At 48.2% G+C, this 20,765-nt stretch overlaps 3 protein-coding genes across 3 annotated transcripts in view; 2 read left to right on the forward strand and 1 right to left on the reverse strand.

Annotated features, from left to right (window-relative positions):
• Positions 1-4,530, forward strand: part of dpf3 (double PHD fingers 3) — a 13,552-nt gene extending 9,022 nt beyond the window's left edge. Inside the window, exons 4-6 of the mRNA XM_062559773.1 lie at positions 2,153-2,425; positions 2,683-2,764; positions 2,879-4,530. Of these exons, the coding sequence (XP_062415757.1) occupies positions 2,153-2,425; positions 2,683-2,764; positions 2,879-2,946 (423 nt within the window). The 3' untranslated portion in view covers positions 2,947-4,530. The remainder of the gene's footprint in view (positions 1-2,152; positions 2,426-2,682; positions 2,765-2,878) is intronic.
• A 605-nt stretch (positions 4,531-5,135) lies between these two features.
• On the reverse strand, positions 5,136-7,356 carry LOC119194972 (protein LEG1 homolog). The gene is made up of 8 exons (XM_037449519.2): positions 6,980-7,356; positions 6,797-6,883; positions 6,635-6,708; positions 6,435-6,539; positions 6,214-6,332; positions 5,821-5,962; positions 5,619-5,715; positions 5,136-5,525 (listed from the first exon to the last, which is right to left on the reverse strand). Exons 1-8 carry the CDS (start codon positions 7,275-7,277, stop codon positions 5,374-5,376), a joined length of 1,074 nt encoding a protein of 357 aa, XP_037305416.2. The 5' UTR covers positions 7,278-7,356; the 3' UTR covers positions 5,136-5,373.
• Positions 7,357-8,337: 981 nt separating this feature from the next.
• On the forward strand, positions 8,338-13,426 carry stx7l (syntaxin 7-like). Its single transcript, XM_037449520.2, has 10 exons — positions 8,338-8,537; positions 10,088-10,181; positions 10,287-10,356; positions 10,607-10,697; positions 10,833-10,970; positions 11,330-11,376; positions 11,469-11,559; positions 11,667-11,739; positions 11,935-12,017; positions 12,317-13,426. The coding sequence occupies exons 2-10, from the start codon at positions 10,097-10,099 to the stop codon at positions 12,410-12,412; spliced, it is 774 nt and encodes a 257-aa protein (XP_037305417.1). The 5' UTR covers positions 8,338-8,537; positions 10,088-10,096; the 3' UTR covers positions 12,413-13,426.
• Positions 13,427-20,765: the final 7,339 nt, after the last annotated feature.

Genomic DNA, 20,765 nt, shown 5'->3' on the forward strand with positions numbered 1-20,765 from the left:
GAATTTCTAGCACTGAATATTTATGCATTGAAATTATGTACCTGAATGTTTTTCAACATTAAAACACCGCAAAAAAATTCAACCTAAAAAAAAAAATGTTGAAATATTCGAAATGGAGGCTACAATATTCAACCGCAAAAAATTCAACCTTGGCACACCAACATCCGGGACACTAAGGAAGAGCAATCGATTCTAGATTCAAGATCAGGAGCGTGCGTCAAGCTAAAGGAGCGAGCACCCAAAACACCTTCGGCTTCGGATTGTATCCATGTCCAATAATAACGGGGCTTTAACTCTTCTTCATGTCATCAGTGTGGCAACGTATGAAGAAATACATAAAAGAACATATAATGTTCACCCTAAACCAAAACGTTTGCTTGCCACTGACGATATACAGCTCTATTAAAATATACAAATCAACTAAAATCCCTTAATCTCGGTTGGCCGAGTGGGTAGCACAGCCGCTCTGCGGCATAATGTTATTTTGCGCGACATGGTTCGAATCCCGGTTGTGGCGGACTTTTAATAAATGTTCTTTTATGTATTTCTTCATACGTGGCAGTGACGTAGTGCTCACTTATACAATCGTAATCGCTGCAATGGATATGGGATGCATTTTTGAACATTTTCAGAACAATATGTTTGCAAATGTGTGACGACTCAAGTGACGGAGGCAGACAACACCTGCCTGCCGGGGGGAAACAAACACGCACCCGTAGCCAAACCAGTAGTTCAAAAACCAGTAGGCACGTAACACCGTCACTGAAAAATGGGTTCTCGTTTCAGACTTTACGAGCAAATACAGGATCCCTTTGAGATAAATTCTAAAGCCTCGCATTAAGACGTACATCCCTTTAAGACTCTGCGCTACTTGCAGGTCGCTGTGTTGTGCCAGATCCTCAATAAAGTTTACCCATGGTCATGAAGACTCATTTAACGTTACGTGGACTTTGAATGTCGCTTAATACCCAACTGAGATCGGCTTGTGCCGCTGTGAAAAAGGATCCTTCCACCGACGCTACTGCGGTTATTCCTGCATGTCCTGTCGGGTTCATGCGTCTGCACGCTCCGCTAAAGCCGCTGCCCCCCCCCACTACGATACAGCGGCTCATCTGCCTCTTCAAGCGCGTTCCTGGTTTTCAAAACTCCGCCAATCACTCCTAACAGCTTGTCCAAGGATCTCAGCATTATTAAATGAATTCAAAACTAGAAGAAGAGGCGTATTGTGAGCGGCTGTACGCTCTCGTTTAACTTCCGCTTAGTTCATGTCCAACACAGTCTGTTAATGTACAAATGTCAGCTGTCTATTACGGAATCTTACAGACACAAACCACACTGATGACATGAAGAAGAGTTAAAGCCCCGTTATTATTGGACATGTTTACAATCCGAAGCCGAAGGTGTTTTGGGTGCTCGCTCCTTTAGCTTGACGCACGCTACTGATCTTGAATCTAGAATCGATTGCTCCTCCTTAGTGTCCCGGATGTTGGTGTGCCAAGGTTGAATTTATTTGGGTTGAATATTGTAGCCTCCGCATATTGGTGTGCCAAGGTTGAATTTTTTGCGGTTGAATATTGTAGCCTCCATTTCGAATATTTCAACATTTTTTTTTTTTAGGTTGAATTTTTTTGCGGTGTTTTAATGTTGAAAAACATTCAGGTACATAATTTCAATGCATAAATATTCAGTGCTAGAAATTCAATCAACTTTTTATTTCAACCCCCGATGGCACAGATTTACTTCCATACATGTCATTAAAATGTGTTCTTATTAACATTCACAGTCTGTGTTAGTTACATTTTCCACGTAGATCTCTTTATGATGCATTTACGGTGTGCCGGAGGTCAAGAGAATTATTTTTCTGATTCACATGTTTTCATTAGAGAAGATGAACAGGACCACAATGCACTTAGATTGATGATCTCCAGAGTTGATGCAGGACGTTTTATTCCATCTTTTTCTCGGAAATGTTGCCTTCGAGGGCGGAGATTCAGCTTTGGTTTTTTTGCGTGCACACATCACGGCGTATGTTTTGATCTGCGGGTGTATAATCACGTGGTTATATGTACATATATTTATACATTTACATTTTTACAGAACGCTCACTGCTGACTCTTCTGAAGGGAGCAACAATGTGGCCTAAATGACTTTTCAATCACTCCCACTTCTTTCTTTGTGGCTCCAGATGACCCTTTTAAATGTGGGTCCCTGTCTGCTCACATTGTTTTGTAAACTCTTTTGCCCGTATACTCTGCCGTCCCTTCCTTCCTTCCCTCCTTCCTTACTTACTTTCCTCGCCGCCCGTCCTGCAGGTCACCCCACGTGTCTGCAGTTCACGGATAACATGATGCAGGCGGTGAGGACGTACCAGTGGCAGTGCATCGAGTGCAAGTCCTGCAGCCTCTGCGGCACATCGGAGAACGACGTACGTACATATGTACAGTAGGAGAGGGGGGGGGGGGGGAGTCTCGTGAGGTCCCCCTGTGGACCTTCTCCCCCTTTAGAGGTTGAATTCTCACGTTGTCTCCTTTTAGCGATGTGACCTTTTCCACCTGACGGCAGTCAAAAAATGAGCCGTTTCGTTCTCTTGTGCATAAAATCGGTGAATCATCCCATTGCGGCCCGTGCTCATGTACATGCGTGTGTGTTTAACATGTCGGCGTATGCGTGCTGCTGACGCAGGACCAGCTGCTGTTCTGTGACGACTGTGACCGAGGCTACCACATGTACTGCCTGAAGCCCCCGATGACCAAGCCCCCAGAAGGTACGGCTAGCCGGGCCTCCCTGGCGTCCGTCGTGTCAATACATGTGTTTCGCGTGCTGCGGCTAAGGCTGTATATTAACCCCCCCCCCCCCCCCCCCCCTACCCCCCCTGCAGGGAGCTGGAGCTGTCACGTGTGTCTGGATCTGTTGAAAGACAAGGCCTCCGCCTACGGAGAGGCTTAGCTTCTTCTTCTTCTTCTTCTTCTTCTTCTTCTCAACACACACACACACACACAATGTATATATTTGTACCGATTCGTATGACCTGCACACCACCTTCTCTCGGGTAGAATCAGAACACACTCGTTCACTCACACTTCAGTGCATTAGCGGGCTCGGGGAGGGGTGGGGGGAGCGGGCGATCCTTTGACCTCTCGCGTGGCCCCCAGCAGCTCCGCCCGTCCGGTCATCTCTCTACCTCACCAGACGGCGGGGGGGCGCCAAAGCAACATGGCCGACGACACTGTGCAGAACATGCGTGCAGGTGAGATTGCGCGCTCATGGAGGAACCGACCGGCGACTCTGATTTTTCCTTTTTGTGATTTCAGTTCATTCGAGTGTCATCTGGAGGGCGTTTGGCCGGTTTTTGCTCGCTGGGTCGGACCAACGTTTGTTTAAATCTGTAAATCTGTAGTGACATTCCTTCTACTCACCTGGACCGGCTCAACGTGACCCATGCCGCCTTCCACACGGGGTCCATGTCCGGGCTGTCTGTCTTTTGTGTCCCCCCCCCCTGCAGTTACTAGGACACCACGGGCCTCCATATGACACAAATCATACCATTTCGTCACATAATGTGTTATTATTTATTCATGGCCCGGAGATCATTGTTACTGTAAATCAGTGGTTCCTAAACATCCCCTTTTGTGGAAGCCAAAGTACTCGTCCCTCCCCCGCCACACCCAAATAGATGAATATTTCTTAACTGGTAACAATACTGATGAAGTTACTGACCAAAGGGGGTTAAATATGTTTAAATAACATATGAGAACGCAAATTGTCTTTATACACAAAAGACACAACGATCACATGATGTTGTATGACTCGAGATTACAGCTATGGAGGTAAATTAGTTAAAAACAACTTAGCCAAGCCTGTAGAATAACACACTGATTCATGTGTGTTTAATGTTGCGACCTCCTTACATTACCTCTGCGCCCCTCTAGAGGGCTCCACTCCACGGCTTGGGAACCACTGCCGATACACACACACACACACTGTGTGAGAAATGTGTGTGAATCATTCAAGGTCACGTGAGACTTTAGTGCAGCTTTTTTTTTTTTTTTCTGCAGAATATCCAGAATACATTCTGGATATTCTTGATTTGAATTACAACCCAAGTGAGGTCGATACGTTCGATTGTAACGTGAAATCTTTGAAGCCCCGTAAATGTACTTTATGTTTTTTTTTTAACAGAACATATTTGGGAGCACGGATCATGAAAAGGAAAAAACAAAGAATAAAAAATAGCCCTTAGCGTACACACAGTGTGCCAGCCTTCACAATGAGCATTTTTCTTTAGTGTGAGTTTGTATTTGATAATACTTTTCCATGGACAATCATGAGCTAGTGTAGATACAGTACATCCTGTTAATAATATGAAGATGGTTTTATGGTGTTGTTTGGGTTCAGTGGCCCTTTGTGTCTTCCTTTTAAACATGTCTTTGATGTCATTCTCATTCTATGCCATCACTTCAGTGATTTTAGTTGTATTTTGTTAAAGTAAATGTTGAGTTTTGTGTTGAAATAAATGCTTTTTTTCCATTAGTCTGGTGTCTGTTCATGCAATTTATCTTCAGGTTCACATTTTCCCTTTTAAAATAAATTCCTAGGAACATTATACTATTCTGTTGCATTTCAACAATCCATTACCAGGAATCCCAGATGTTGTCTATTCAATTTGAAAATAGATAAAGTGTGTTTATATGGCCGTTGCCGAGACGGCTCAATCTGTTATTTCCATTACAACGTAATGAAAAAATAAGTCATCATTCTCCCTGAAGATGTGGCTGCCGTGTTGCTCTGCCACGGCCTCTCTGCGTGGATGAAGAAATCCAATAAGACAAAATCCAGAAGCTTGTGATGCCTTAAAGTCTGGTGAATGCTGGACAGATTTTCCATACGCATGGATCCATCATGATATTGTTCTGTGTACTATAACTCATATTTTTGGACGGTCTTAGATCATGTGAATAACATGTCTGAATTTACTAAATGGATGTAGTTCTTTTATATCAACAGTTAGAGTAGAGCTCCGCATGGACCCGGTCCAGATGTGCGCTCCATCTGTATTATTTAACCAATATAAATGTTTTGCTTCTGATCCATCTTGTGGGGAATTCCATCCAAAGAATGAGGCATTGGGTGCATAGTTGTGAAGCTCCCCCAGACAGAATTATTATTTTTTATTGGGGAACGTGTATCCACAAGAGATTGATTAAAACGGATAGACATAAGAATACCTGCTTTAAACGAACTGCTTGTGGATCATCTACAAGTGTCATTTACGAACAAAAGTTATTACATAACAAAATAAAAAGTTTGTCTACACCCTTTAGACGAGAAAATGCGACATATGATGCGGTTCCTTTCTTCGCGGTGTTCGCGCCTCTAGCAGCTGGTGGTCATTTGGGAGATGATGGACAGGAAAGAGCTGGTGGCGAAGCCGGGGTTGAGCAGCAGCTGCTCCAGCATCTCTCTGCCTTTCTCCCTCGTGGTCACTGAACACATGGCGCTCCTCCACATGCGCACCAGAGATCCACCTGGCGGCGGGCACGATCACCATTAGAGAGTCCGAAAAGCCTCGGCCGTAGTGGTTTTATGTGTGCGTGTGTGTGTGTGTGTGTGTGTCCTACCCAGCATATTGTTGGCGCTGTTGATCCAGGAGAAGATGTACAGCGTGTGGTTCTCCTCCTCGCTCAGGTCGGCGATGCTCGGCGCAGTGTCTCCGGTCTGCGCGCGAGAGAGAGAGAGAGGATGCGAGGAGTCGGGTCAAGTGCTCGGGTCGTGAGAAGCCCAAATGGAAGGAGTGGCCCGGAGGCGGTAACAGCTACGTACCTTTAAGACGCGCCCTGGGAGAGGAGTTATGAACAGCGACGATTTCTCCAAATTGGATTGGAAGTGTGCAGCGGCGACGTACTCGCCCGAGCTCCCCCAGCTCTTAGCAAAGGACACCTCTTCAGAGGAGTAGTGGCTCTGCCTGAGCAGCCCAGGAAGCAAGAGCAGGGAGGGGGGGGGGGGAGAGTTACTTTTTTTATTTTAACAGTGGTACCAAGTAACCAGCATGCACCAGAGCCCGCCGTGATACCGGACCTCACCGTGCAGCAAGTATGTGAAAAACAGACAAGGAATCCGCAAACCAGTTTGTTCCATTGCTCTCGTGATTAATTGTATTCAAATGCATTCGAAATTGAACGGAGGGACGCATGCATGGACGGGTGGAGATATTACCTGGCGCTGCATGCAGAGGAGGCATAGGTTGAAGCCATCTGGGCCTGCCAGTAGAGGCCCAGGAGGGCGTCTTTCTTCTCATTATCAGGAAGAGGAGAATCAGCCGCATCCAGGAGGCCCTTTAAACACACACACACACACACACACACACACGTAGTTGAGGAGGTCCAAAAATAGATTGTTATTTACGTTTGTGTTCCGTAGCGCTGATCTGTCCGTACCTGGAAGAAGGCGTCCCACTTAGTCATGGCGTCAGGGAAGCGAGCGGAGCAGTCGGCGTACGTCGTGCAGTAGTCCGTCACGCCCTCAGGGACCTGCATCTGGACCTAAAAGCAGTCAACGTCAAACCCGCACCGCCGTCAGCACCCTCAAACCCACACCGCGGCTTCTCGCCGGCGTGCCCCTGCAGCGTCCCGCGTACCTGAACCCCTGCTCCCATGAAGCCCTTGTGCGCAGCGGACAGGAAGGGCAGTGCGGAGGTGAAGTAGCTCACACCTAGAGGAAGCGAAGGAGGTGGTTTTCTTAGTGTTTTACCTGTGTATGTGTACAGGTGTGTGTGTGTGTGAGTGTGTGTCATACTTACAGCCCCACCAGCTGTGAGTAGAAACACACATTTTGTCTCCCGTTTCCAGGCCGCAGGTCGAAGCGCCCGTTGGGTCGGCGAGACGCCCTGAAGACGCCACACATTGTGTCATCAGCCATCAGTTGAGTGTCTGCACCGTTTTTGGTAGTGCTGCACCCAAAAATAGGTTTATTTGTTACTTACCCGACGTCAGCATCCATCCAAACTCCAGCGGCAGCCCCCAAATGGGACTGTCGGTGGCGTTTGTCCCCATGCACCCCATGAAGGGGTCCGTGGCAGCTATCAGCAGCCGGTACAGGCTCATGCGGTGGAGGAAGTGCCACGGGTCGGGGGTCACGACGCCCTCGTGCGACGGCACGTCGGCCACCTGGCCGGCCGTCTGGGTCCACAGGATGGGCCAGCCGCCCTCCAGGATGACGGCGCTGCGGCCGAGAGAGGCCGCGCACGCCAGGAGGAGGCCGAGGATTGCAGGGCGCAACATGTTGGGTTTTTTTTTTGGAGGGGGGGGGGGGGCGGGGGAGCGTTTCAAAGGGTCGAGGTCTTCGCTCAGAGTGCCGTCGGTTCAGGGCTTATATACTCGATGGAATGCTCGAATGCTGTGACCCCCAAAGTCAACTGAGCTAACCATGTGACATGCAGTTCAGTGGACTCGAAGTACGGATAAGATAAATGCGTATTGGTAGGTGCTCGGAACAATCCAATTACTAAGAGATAGAAAGTGTCAAAAAAACACCATTAAAGTCAATATAAAAGAGAAATAATGCAGCAGACGTTTATCCCGATCCAATCTGCAACATTTAAGATCTTCATGTAACTTAATATAGCATATAGATAAGTCCATCTTAAAGCAAAACCCTTTACTTTAGTACAGAAAAACCCATTGACCTGTCCTGCTGACTGATAACAAGATAAGAGCTGTGTTCCATCGGTCAACATTGGTGAATACACATCTGCTTGTGTGGGTGTTTTCACTGGGAGAAAGGTGCCACGATTTAGGCCACGGAAGTTGGAAAGAAGAAGAAGAAGACGTAAAAATTATTTCGAAATGACGACGTGATCCCGGGCTGTCTTTTGGTCAGGACCAGGGGTGTCAAACCCACCCGCCAGGACCCCCGAAGTCACAGGCGATGGACCGGCAGTCACATAACGGGTCCGTTTTGTTTCGCTGTGTGTTTAACCTGCGTGAACCTCGATATCCAAACATGGTGTGCAGCTGGAGTTCATCAACAGAATTATGGTTCAACGAATCTCTTCCAGACATTGGTAACATTGGGTATGATGCCTAGTAATATTTTATTTAGGACGCAATGATCAGACTTCTTTTAGTAGCCAAAAGCAAAAGTTTTGAATACATTTACATTTAAAATAGTGGAATCAGCCCATAAAATACACTCAATGAGGAATTCATCAAATAAAAATACTCCCCTACGTGTTCAATGATCATTTTCGGACTATTTCTGTACTATTATTAATTGAAGTAAGGCTTTTAAATGTCATTTTGTAGCTGATTATTGCGTACAGTGTGCATGCTCCTCACGGGACTGGATTTATAGCCGCAGAACGTGTGCTCGGGGATATTTTGTTCAAACAAACCTTCCTTTGTCGGACAGAAATCTGTATCTTCCAGTAGTGACTCGGCTTCTTCTGCCAGACGTCACGTGACGGTGAGGAGAGCAGGGGGAGGGGGAGGGGCCAGGAACCAGGAAACGCACCGCCGTCGCAAGTCAAGCCGGAAAAAAAGGTAAAGTTTAAACTTGTACTAAACCGCGCCGAACACTTCGCGACGGCTGACAGCACCGTGGGTCACGACGCGGACTCGATTTGAACAAACACAGCGATTTGAACAAGTGTGTCGACCGAAAATAATATCAAACCAAATTCAAACAAAACAAAAAAAATCCCAGAGAGCAACATCTCAAATGGGTGCTGCGGCTGTGCGTGTGACGTGGTGACGTAGTGACCCGCTTAATGTAATGACGCGGCTCAAACTAACGCAACTTTAGCACACGTGATGGTAGTTTTGGTGGTCGCTCGTTGGGCAGCTGGCGTTGCCCTCCTTGTGACTGTGAAGCTCATGTGACTTCCGCGATTTCTCTCGCCGCAGTGAAAGGGACGCGCACGCGCACCCCCCTCCCCCCCCCCCCCCCCCCCTCTCCAACGCACGCACGCACGCCCGGGCAGACAAGGGGGATGCAAAGATGTACGTTAAAGACCCGATACAATGGTTAAACGGGCTTTAAATGACGAACGCTAGCCCCGCCCAACAGGAGCAGCAGGGCGGTGATGGAGACGCGACCGGAAGTCTGCTCCACCTGGTTGTAGTAAACATCACCCGCGCCGCCCTGTTATGTGACTCCGCGCACTGCAGATAAGAGACTTCCATACGTGGGATTCTTTCAGGGCTACTGGATCCCAAGATATTTTCACACCACTGGATCCCAATGAGCATTTGGAAAATCTGTTTACATAAAATGATGTTGGGCTAAATGTTGTCTCCTTTAATACTAAGTCATGTAACTTGCCCACTAGTTTACCAGCCAGATGTCACGCATCCTCAACCACCAGTTCCAGATGTTGCGTTTGATTTGTTTGTAGGAGGTGTGTCCTTTATTATTATTATTATTATGAGACAGTACATGTAATAACCATCAAATCAGAGGATAAACTCACTATTATATCTAAGTATATTTATTTCCCTTAAACGGCAATATAAGAATATGTTTAAATAGTATATTTTATTCAGTAAAACAGTTTTTTCTCCTTCAATAAAGAGTATTTTAACAGAGACGCAGGTTTTTATATCAGATAATCAATAAACACGACTTATGCCCCCACACTGTTGCAGCTAATGTTCCCAAATATCCAACAATGATGAACTTGTGTTCCAGTGAAGAAAAGCACAAGTGATTCTCGATCCTCATTGATCCACCACAGAGCTTCTACTCGGCCTCTGAGAATTTAGATTGAAGAGGGGTTTTTTCCTCTGGAAAACATGAGCTAATTTCCAAAAGAGGATTTCACAGGACTTTGCAACCTTAAATCATAAAAAACAATGAATGAATAATATGAATGTGTCAAGTGCGGGTGTAATATCTGGATGACACTTTGAGCCATTTAGTGTTAAATTAAAACTTTTGACTGAGACACACAAACAGTAAAAATAAAAAGACATTGAACTAGACATCCAAACGGTTTCAGTGTAGATGCCCAAAGGTACTTTCACACGTCGGTCACTGAAATACTTGGCGGTAACAGTCGACGTGACGTAAATGTGTTGTTGTGTCCTTCCAGCTGTCCGTCATGGCCTACCAGGCTGGGAGGACCGATGAGCCCAGTGCTCTGGTTCAGAACATAAGCTCCAACATCCAGAAGCTTACCCTGCTCAGTAAGAAACACACACAAAAACTTTGATGTCAACACTAATTTTACTGTGTAGATACTTTGGTACGGACGGACAACGTTTGCACTCTCTCCCCCCCCCCCCCCCTAGCCTCGGAGCTGCAGAGGGCCGTTTCTCTGCTGGGGACGGAGCACGACAGCAGCCAGCTGCCGCAGACGCTGTGAGTAGTGCAGGGACGCTGCACCTCGGGCATCACGCTGCCATGTCATAGCATGATTGTGATTCTGCATTAAAACACACACACATACACACACACACACACACATCAACACATCAAACAGACTAATCGGGTCCCGTGACGTCGGATTGCCGACCCCTTCCCCTCTCAGCGATCCCCTTTCTTGACGTCTGTACGGTTTTTAACCTCCCTGATAAAAAAAAAATACAAAAAAGATGTTGTTGGTCTCCAGGCAACAGAAACAGCAGCAGGGCAACCAGCTGGCGAAGGAGACTGACCGACTGATCAAAGCATTCAGTGGGCTTCCTGTTGGCCCTGACCAGGTACCTAACTGTTGATGCCGTCACCAGCTCCCCCCCCTCCCCGCCCCCCTTGCTTTTTAATACTGCCTTGGCGCCACGCTTGTTTTCGTTCCCCTTAACGTCTAAAGCGGAAACGCTTGTTGTGCCGTGTCTCAGCGGCAGAGGAAGCTCCAGAAGGAGCGCCTGGTCAACGACTTCTCCGCCGCCCTGAACAGCTTCCAGAAGACCCAGCGGCAGGCGGCCGACAAGGAGAGGGAGTTCGTGGCCCGGGTCCGAGCCAGCTCCAGGGTGTCGGTGAGCCAAACCTGCAGCGATCGGGGGAATCGGCGAGGTCGCGGGCCTCGGCAGTCTAGACGAACAAAAGGACATATTTGTAGTAACCGTTGATCCAAAGAAGGTCCGCCCGCTCGCCACCGTGACCCCGTGACCCCCGCCGAGTCCTTGCGTCTTTAAACAGGAGCTAAATCGCTACAGTGCAGGTGTTATTTGCTCCATGTCAACATGCACACACTGAGGTATTTTGGGCACTGCGGGTTTTGTGTAACCTTGTACTCCAATGATTCGGTGCTGTTCCCACAGTTACAGTGAAGAACTCTGCAGTGTAGTTGCAATAAATGGGATTCTTTTAAAACTTCTGTATTTCCTTTTAACAGGGAGGACACCCCGATGACGGCTTTGGTAACGCGCCTGTTTTTTTTAGGTAGGTCCGCTATTTCCCATCCTCATGCATAGTTCTCGATGTTATTGTTACTATGGTTACACTCACCTCCTCGTCCCTCCCCCCCCCGGCAGCGAAGCCCAGGTGCAGGCTCAGGCCGAGGCCATCACTGAAGAAGATCTGAGGCTGATCCAGGAGAGGGAGTTGTCCATCAGGCAGCTGGAGGTAGGAACATGAATCCGATGCCCAATAAAATAAAGTATCGCACGGCGTGTCCCCCCCCCCCCCCCCCCCCTGCTCACGTGAACCATCTCTCTCCGTGTGCCTCTCAGTCGGACATCACAGATGTCAACGACATCTTCAAGGACCTGGGGATGATGATCCACGAGCAGGGGGACATGATAGGTGAGCTTCTGACTCCTGCTCTCAGATTTCCTCACAACCCGAAACAGTTAGTTACTTTAATTGGAAACACGTGTGTGTGTGTGTGTGTGTGTGTGTGTGTGTGTGTGTGTGTGTATATACTACAAAGACTCTCTTTGGAGAAGGAAATCTGCCCCAAAAGACCCCAATTATTAAACGATATAATGTTTCCTGCAGACAGTATAGAAGCCAACGTGGAGAGCGCCGACGTGCACGTGCAGAACGCGACCCAGCAGCTGTCCCGCGCCGCAGACTACCAGGTAAACTCAGCGGGACGGGGGAGGACGGGGGGGATCGAGAGAGCGAGGCTTCACTTGTAACTAGTGGATCAGTCGGTCCTTCTAAGGACGAGCTCTGGGGTTGGACGAGGTAGCTTCATAGGCGCCTGTAGGACTCCTCGTCCCCTCCCGCCACCCCCCCCCGCTCGCGCCATTAAGCAAAGAGGCGTACGGGAGAAAAGAAAAAGGTTGATCCGAGTCCTTCTTCAGTCCTGAGTGAATCCCGCCAGATCGCACGGAATACAACACAAGAAAACTCTTTGTGCTTTTTCCCTCCACAGCGGAGCTCCCGGAAGAAGATGTGCATCCTGGTGATAGTGTTGCTTGTACTTGCTCTTATTATTGGACTCATCATCTGGGCTTCTGTCAAACAATGAAGGCTCCTTCTTCTTCTTCTTCTTCTTCTTCTTCTTCCTCACCTGGTTATCCATCAAGCTGGACCAAGCATGAAGCGTCTCTTCCTTTTCCTCCTTCTCACGAGGGGAGCCATTTGTCTGTTCTATTTAAATTATAACAGTGTTTCCGACTTGATCATAATCTTAAGACGTAGCTGTCTCTATCGATGGGATCGCACACTTTCACTGTGAAATCAGAAAACCCGGTTTGAGGGCTTTATTGTAATGAACAGCTTTAATTGGGTTATTTTTTTGTCTGATGCCGGCACCATTTGCTAAACGGGGAAAGCTTAAATGTTTTAGTTCTCCCCTGATTCTCAGAGGTTCTGTGTGTAAGTGGGAATAAACCTCCAACATTTCTTTTCATGACCCCCCCCCCCCCATTCGGCTTATTGCAACGCTCTCAGTGCCAATTCCCTCTTTTCTAATCTGTGTCACTACCTTTATTTTTTTACCTTATTAAAAATGAAACTTTCATTTCTCTAAATTCACGTCCTGCACTTGTATTATAATGATACATGTGATCAATGTGCCATATATTCCCATAATACATCTTCTGGATAGGACCATGTAATACACTCCAACCCCAGCGCTCATTCCAAATCACAAGATTTTGTCCACACTTTTATTTTTTCCCCCCCCTTGCTCTAAGAGAGATTGAGCGGATGTCCCAACATCACAAATGATCCCACACAGAGAATGGAAGTGCCACACCTGGATGTGGGGCTCGTTAAAGGTCCGGCGCAGAGGTCCAATCAGCCCGCGTCGAGTGGGAACTTTAAAAGTGCTTTCTGTGACTGACGAGCCACCAGTGACCGTCTTCCTCTCTTCATTCTTTGTGTGAAGGAACCATCAATGTAACTGAAAGTAAAGACCGAACATGAATTATCATTTGCTACGACCGACAGACCTTTGTGTGGAACTGTGATCATGTGTATATTTTCGATACTGAGAATGCGCTGCCTACAGTTTGCTGAATAAAGTGTGAGAGAAGATTATTTTTGATGCCATTCTGATTTCATTCATGAACACAATTCTGAAGCGTCACTTTTTACAAGACATTGCCTCTGTTTGATTAGCTCTTTTCTTGCTCTTTTTTGTTTAAGACTATCCCTCTAACCATTATAATAGCGTAGTTGTCCATAACAGTGTAGTTAGTTTTACATTAAAGTGAAATGACAAGATAAAAACCTGCAGGTCGCTTTGCGTTAAACTTGTTTTTTTAGCTATTTAAATGCGTAAAGTGTAAAAAAACAAAAACAAATATTGAACACAGCCAGGGACTTTCTTTGTGAAGGAGACATCGGCGAATGATGCGATCAAGGAGCAGATAGGAGGAAGCTCCTGTTTGTCACAGCAGCCCGTTTGGACGTGTGGAAGTGTAAGGGAAGGAAACGTTTTCAGATGGGAAAAGTGCAACGTTTGGACACCCGGCTGTGAACGCATCACTCGGGCAGAGGGACAGGCGTTTCGGGTTAGGGTCACACACACACACACACAGAAAGTTGCAGGTGGCTGCAAAGAGCCCAGCGGGAGTTTTCCTTTCCGAGCAGAAGAGCCAGAGCTGAGGAGCGCGAGGACACTTTGTGCAAAGATGGACGGACACAGAGGGACGGACACAGAGGGACGGACAAAGAGGGACGGACAAAGAGGGACGGACACAGAGGGACGTGTCGCGCGTTCATTTATTGTTGAAATTGTTTGTTTCTCGTTCATCGTGGCAACTGGTTTTGCGTGTTGATGTAGAAAACTGGAAACTAAATGCTCATTTGGGCAAACCGTGACCTCACCGTCTAGCATGCGTCATTAGAAAACACACTGCAGGAAATAACAATTTACTATTAATTTTTTCCTTTTAATCGGAATTTTGAAAGAAGGTCTTTGAAATACGTCATTTTGACCGTAGAAAACAAAATGGTCATTGCACACTAGGCCCGGCAAAGCCGAGTAGGCCATAGAAAAACATTTAAAAGCTCAGTATAGTGTGCCAAAGTCACATCAAATTGTCAAAAGAGTCATTATTTTATAACTAAAATGAAAGAAAAGTCAATGATTCCAAAAAAAAGTTATAGGTTGTTGCTAAAGAGTGTTGCACAATTTGTCATAGTATAGTGGTAAAGTAAACATTTAAGTTTAATGGTTGGATAAGAAAAATGAAAAGGTTCTATTAGACTCACCACCATGTTGTTTATGAGTTTTAAAGGTACCTGGTCTCTCATCAATGTTTTGCACTTTCAGCCTGGTTTCAACACCGAAAAATATTCTAATATACAATTCAACCCAAAATCCTCAACGCCATGAAATGTCATCATTTAGATGGGAGATGCTGCCAGTAGGGGGCAGTGCTGGAGCACTTACCCTTAACACCTTGTACTGGCGTTACAGTGGGTGAAATGACACAGTTGTACAGTGCATCTCGTACCACGGAGCAACGGGTCAAACCCAACGCAGGCGCTTCTTCCTCTAGACCTTCATCACAGCTCCATCACTTTGACCTTTCCCTCCGACCCGGGCCAATTAGCTGAGATCAAAGTCCGGAGCGTCCCCCCCCCCCCCCCCCGCCGCTCTGGTTCCGATCCCCCCAGCACCCCATCGTGCACCCAAGTGTCCTCGGGTGGGACAACGAACCCCCGTGTCTGCCCCGAGGCGCTAATCACCATCAGATGGAGGAGCAGTGTTTATTTCAGCTGAAATCATCGTGTGAGCAATCAGCCCGTCCAAACTGAGTCCTTTCCTCCCCTCCTAGCCTCCTTTCACCCCCCCCCCCTCCTCTCTCCTTTCCTCTCCATCGCAGCACATCCACAGTGAAGCAGTATTAAGGGTCGCTAAGTCATCAGTGTGAAGTCGAGGTATTTTGGTCAAGTTTTTAACAGTCGGCCCGACGAGGGACCAAGTGTCGAGGCCTATAAAACCCCTTTTTGAGTGCGTCACAGAGCCATTAAAGCCTGCGTAAATGAGCCCTCACCCGGTGAGGCGAGCGCATCCTCGGGGGGGGGGGCGCATTCCCCCCCCCCCCCTCCCTCCTGCAGCCCAGGAATGTGAACTTTACTTTGGAGTCCAGCGGGAGGAATGCACGGTGTTTGCTGTTAAACATCCTCCCTGGGAAAAAGAAAGAATGAAGGGTTCATAAGCAAAGATGTGGTGTTGGAGCTGGCATCGGTAGCATGACGACTGGGTCTGGAACAGAAGAAAAAAAGAGGGGTGGTGGTGGTGGTGGGGGGGGGGGGGGTCAGATTCAGAGGCTTCTGTTTTTTCTGGTAAATATTGATGTTTTTCTGAAGAGGAAGTAGCTCCTCGGGGTATGTGACATGATGTTCCGCGCCGAGGGGAGGGGGGGGGGGGGGGGCGGTGGTTGTGGGTGTGTGGGGGGGGGAAGCTGGTGCCATTTCAAAGTTGAAATTCCTCTCCTTTGCTCTGCCCGAAGGAGCCCCGCGGTACACCTGCGCCTCGCCCCCCCCCCCCCCCCCCCCCACAAAACACAAACAAATGCTCCAACATCAAGTGAGTGAACATTCTGGGTTCTTTGAGTATTTTCTGGGGGTGGGGGTGGTTGGGGGGGGGGGGGGGGGTGGGGGGTGTCTGTCAGTGGTAAATGTCCAAACGACTTCATTGACCAGGAACCTTGTGATGTGATGCTGGTAAAACATCGGTGCGGCGCATGCTTTGGGTGAAGGAGGCGGAGCTGAGAACTTTTCGGATAATTCGGGGATTCAAGGTTTCTGAAGCCCAAATAGCTGCGGTTCTGCTGTGGATGAGAACTGTGATGGGCCAACGGGGCATGTAAAGCTCCTTGAGTGGTCAGAAGAGCATATAAAGCAACGTCTATCTATTATGTATTATATTTCACATCGGGGCCCCTTTTAGTGTTTCTCATTTTGCTCTTGCAAAAAAAGATCAAAGACGTCCCAAAGCAACGTCCAGCAGTACTGCTGTGGTTCTGATGAAGGATCTGAGTAGGAGCGAAAATATGGTTTCGCGTGAACACGTGAATGAAAAAGATGTTCGGAACGGACCCCTCGGGGAATGATCCCCCCCCCGAAGGTCAGCCCAACAAAGGCAATGACGGGCCGACGAGTGGCCAGAATCCTCCTGGAGAAGCGCGCGGTGAAGGTCTCGCTTCTTCTGACGGGTTCCGTCTGAAACATTGTTTGTTCCGGTCTTCTCTTGGACTGCTTTCTTCCAGTAGCGTCGGGGCCAGATGTTTCTCAAGCCACTTGACGTATAAACGTCTCACAGGCGTGACCCCTGTGTTTTCACAGGGTTTGGGTGGGTCGCTCCTTTCTTCTCTCCTGTAGTCCTGCACTTGCTCCGCCTTTGACTCTGTTTACATTCCTGTAACCACTTCGGGCCTCCTGGTTTCGAGGCGGATGGCTTTCCCTCAACTTGCACCAGGTGATTTACTCGTTCGTGACAAAGGCCCCTGCCCCCCCCCCGGCGTCTTTTGTTGCGTCCCGTGTGAACGCGTTTAAATACCATCCTCGTTTGCTCGCCCCTCACCGGTCACGTCTCCCAGATGCACAGGCCGACGTAACCCGGGGAGCCAAGAGAGGCAGCATCGCCGACAGACGTCACGGCGTCCAGCTCGCCGCTGGGGGGGGGGCGGGGGGGGGGGGGGGGGAATAAAAGGACGGAGGTGTGGATGGCGGAAGGCGGCGAGGCAATCGAGCGATGGACGTGTCTCCGTAGGTGGCCGTGTTGTTGCTCTGGAAGGATGTGGCCACCGGTCAGACCACACACACACACACACACACGGAAACACACACACACACACACGCGGCCACTAGAAACAAGGCCCGGCTCTGGTTGTTGTTCTTCAGTGGTGAGGATTTAACTCTGGGCTTTTTACTACGAAGGGAACATGGGAATTACAGTGTGGGTTAGTCCACTGGGGGGTGGGGTGGGGGGGGGGGGGGGGGGGGCATTTGATTCTGTGTTGCTGTAATGGTGGGTAATAAAATGTTTGGCTGCTACACTCTGAGGATTTGGATAAAGCAGGAAAAACACCAAAGTGTAGAGTTTTAGGTAATCAGGGAACTGTTTTCTTCCATTTCAGTTGATCCTTCGTGCCGATACGTGCAGTCTGACATATTTGACCATTTGGATTGATTGTAAACTGTCAAATGGGAAAAAATAAATTGCATTGCAAAGCAAACAATCATTTATTCACAGCAACAGAATAAAACTTTTTGGGGGATAAATCTGCTCACGTGAGATTCCATAAATTGATGCGGCAGGAGGACAAAGCTAACGAGCGGCGTGAAGTGCATGGCCCGAGTGGGCGGGGGGGGGGGGGGGGGGGTCGAGGGCAAAGGTTAAGAGGGGTCGACGGGGGGGCCGTTGGAAAGCTGCTCCGCAAACACGGCTCGTTGTCTCAAACACACGCTACGTTACGAATGTCCACCAACCTGTGAGAGAGGGAGGGGGTGGGGGGGTGGGGGGGGGGGGGGTTTAGGGTTTACTCACAGTGTTGTGACATGTTCGTCATGTTTTCACACCGGGGGAGGGGGGTCTAGTGTGTTTCCATTTCACTGTCTGGGACGTAGCCGTGGGTAGCTGGTGAGTGAGGAAATTGAAATTAATAAAGACATAACATAAACTTTATGGAAATATGAACTAACATAAGAGAAATGACAAGATAATAAGAGGTGTGGATGGACGGGATGAAATGAGACAAGATGATCTTAAATGATAACGTGATGAAACATTAGAGAAGATATGAGATTAAGTCCCGGACAGTGACTTTATGACATGTAATAAAGTGTTGAATCACATTAAACTGAGGGGAGAAACAAATGATACAAAGATGAGTGTTGGTGAGATTCACTCACGATATGTTGTAAATATGAGACAAGATCAGAGGATGTAATGTTTAGAAAATAAGAAGCTAAATTGATGAGGAAGGAGAAAAAAGAGAACACCTTAAGAGACTTTGATTTGATGACATCATCACCATCAGAGCTTTGACAGGCCTGACCAGAGAATAAATAAAGAGATTTTTTTTGTGAAACTTTGATCTCCTTTTGATTTCGAACCTCCAAACCAAAGGTACCCAAAAAAAACCCGACTCCATCCCGCCCCCCCGTGCTTCTGTCCTCTCACCGGTTCAAACCCGACCCTTCAAACACCTTTCATTTCTCTCCAGATCTCCCCGGAGACGTTTTGCTTTCTGCCTTAATTTTTCCTGTGGGAAAAAAATTGCCCTGCACACACACACACACACACACACACACATGCTCTCTTTCATCAACGCTCTCTGCTTTAACACGTTCAAAGTCGCACACGTTTCTCGCCCCGGCCGCCGCCCACAGTCTTCTTCTTGGTGTCGGCCTGCTGCAATTTGGGCATTAAGGAACGTGCTCAAGGACCTTTCTACGGTGTCGGCTGAGCTGCATTTTTCTTGGCAAACACGGGGGGGGGGGGGGGGGGGGGAGGAGGAGGAGGGGGGAGCCGGGCATCTCGATTCCTTCTCGTTCCGCCCACGTCTGCACATGTATGGATTTTTTTCGGTGAGAAGCATTCCGGCATTTTGCTGAAATGACTCTTTTTGTGGCAGAATTGGATTTGGTGAAGACCAGTGAAGTGTCCACACATGCTGCGAGACCCGACCCAAGTGCCTCCTCCGGGGGGGACATGGACATGGACTCATTATAACCCCTCCACTGGTTGCTGTCATACTTCACCACGTCAAGCCTCACACCCACCCCCCTCCCCCCCCCCCCCCCCCCCTCCCCCCTCCCCCCCCCCTGTTTTCTGCTCCAAATTCTGGCAGCGTAATGACACATTCTTCAACAGAACCTGCGTTATGTCACTGCAGAAACCACCAGACGGCCCGGATGCTCGTCCCTCAATGGACTGGACTGTGGCTTTGACCGGGCCGAACGGCTCAGCGCTCTCACACCCCCCCCCCCCCCCCCTTCCCCCCTCCCCCCCCCCCCCCCTCTCATCGCTCAGACCAGTCTGAACTGCCCCTCGCCGCTCTGGCATCAAACGGGTATTTTTAATCAAGTGGTCAAAAGCTATTGCACAAACATTCTAAAGTAGCTTAGGTCAACAGCGTCCAAGGAGGCTGTTTCTGGGGGCCGGAGCGCCGCCGAACAGGCCTCTCTTTGTGTCCCGGGGCGGCCTCACGCCACACACCGCAGCCTTCTGGAATCCTGTTTGTTTTCTTTCAAATTTCTCAACCTAGTTCACTGCAATGTGGAAACGCACTGTACTGTATGTGTGTGCGTGTGGGGATGGGGGGGTGGTGGGGGGGGGGGTCGCGCTCATGTGTTTCGAAGGTGTGCGCTCAGGTGCGCGTCCAGTGTTTGTGCGCATGCAGCAACAGTGTGGCTCATTGAGCGTGTGCTCATTTTAAGCCGGTGCCAAAGTTCACATCTTTTTAATGGGGGGGGACATTACTGGAGAGTTAATGATAAACTTTGAGCTCCAGTGTAAGTCATCAAAGTGATGAGTTGCAGACTGGACCAAGGACCTGTTTTCTTTTTTTTTTTCACACAAAGCACGAGTTTGCTTTGGTATTTTAATACTTTCTGTTTGGTGTTGTTTTGCATTTCTGGACTCCGCTAATCCGAACCGGTAATCTGTAATTATCCACAATACTACAAGCCCGACTGGATCCACGCTTTTTCCTCTCATGCAGTCCACCGCCCCCCCCCCTTTCGCCTCATGTCTTCTGCTGGCCGAACCAGACCAGAGGAATTCATTTTATCCTGGAAAGCTGCTGCAGAACAGAGCCCGGCTGTTTCCTCTTTTCTGTCCTTCCTGTCGGGGAAATGGTGGCATACGGTCAACCCGTCAGGTGACCGCTGGCTTGCTAGTCGGAGGGTCACGTTTTCTTTTTTTCTCACCGGCGCGGACTGGTCGAATCCACCCGCATCCACCCGAGAGGGAGATTTCAGACACGTGAAAACTTGAACCACCTTTGCAAAAGTTGAGCTTTCTTAAGAACTCTTCACAGTATCACAGATTTGACTTGTTCACACTCATTTTGGTGATATGGGACTGAAAGACAATATGCTTCCATCCGTATTTGCTGATTATTTTGCATTATTTTGATTTTAAAAAAGTCACAGCCACTAATATGCCATAAAAGCTTCATATTAATCGTCGAATGCCAATAAAAAGTCAGGCAAATGGTCATAGTTTTCTATTAAATCTCCAAAATTTGGAGCACTGTGCCTTTAACAGTTGGTTTAGTGTGATATGAAAAGTCACGCTTTGCATGCGATAAACATTTAAAAATGTATAGTATAGTAAACAATCATTCAACCTCACATTAGAGCCGCTAAAAGCTGAATGTGAGTGGACTGTGGGAGGAAACATGAAAAAAAAC

This window comes from Pungitius pungitius, chromosome 20, assembly GCF_949316345.1.
Source record: "Pungitius pungitius chromosome 20, fPunPun2.1, whole genome shotgun sequence".
Classification (NCBI taxonomy): domain Eukaryota; kingdom Metazoa; phylum Chordata; class Actinopteri; order Perciformes; family Gasterosteidae; genus Pungitius; species Pungitius pungitius.

What these genes read in the sequence shown, in the direction of transcription:
- LOC119194972 (XM_037449519.2), bottom strand. Translation starts at nt 7,277, where the DNA reads ATGTTGCGCCCTGCAATCCTCGGCCTCCTCCTGGCGTGCGCGGCCTCT. An exon ending in TCATGGGAGCAGGGGTTCAG is followed by an intron (nt 6,540 to 6,634) that starts GTACGCGGGACG and finishes GACTGCTTTTAG; the next exon opens with GTCCAGATGCAGGTCCCTGA. An exon ending in TCCTCTGCATGCAGCGCCAG is followed by an intron (nt 5,963 to 6,213) that starts GTAATATCTCCA and finishes TGGGCTGCTCAG; the next exon opens with GCAGAGCCACTACTCCTCTG.
- stx7l (XM_037449520.2), top strand. Translation starts at nt 10,097, where the DNA reads ATGGCCTACCAGGCTGGGAGGACCGATGAGCCCAGTGCTCTGGTTCAG. An exon ending in AGCCAGCTGCCGCAGACGCT is followed by an intron (nt 10,357 to 10,606) that starts GTGAGTAGTGCA and finishes GTTGGTCTCCAG; the next exon opens with GCAACAGAAACAGCAGCAGG. An exon ending in CCCGCGCCGCAGACTACCAG is followed by an intron (nt 12,018 to 12,316) that starts GTAAACTCAGCG and finishes TTCCCTCCACAG; the next exon opens with CGGAGCTCCCGGAAGAAGAT.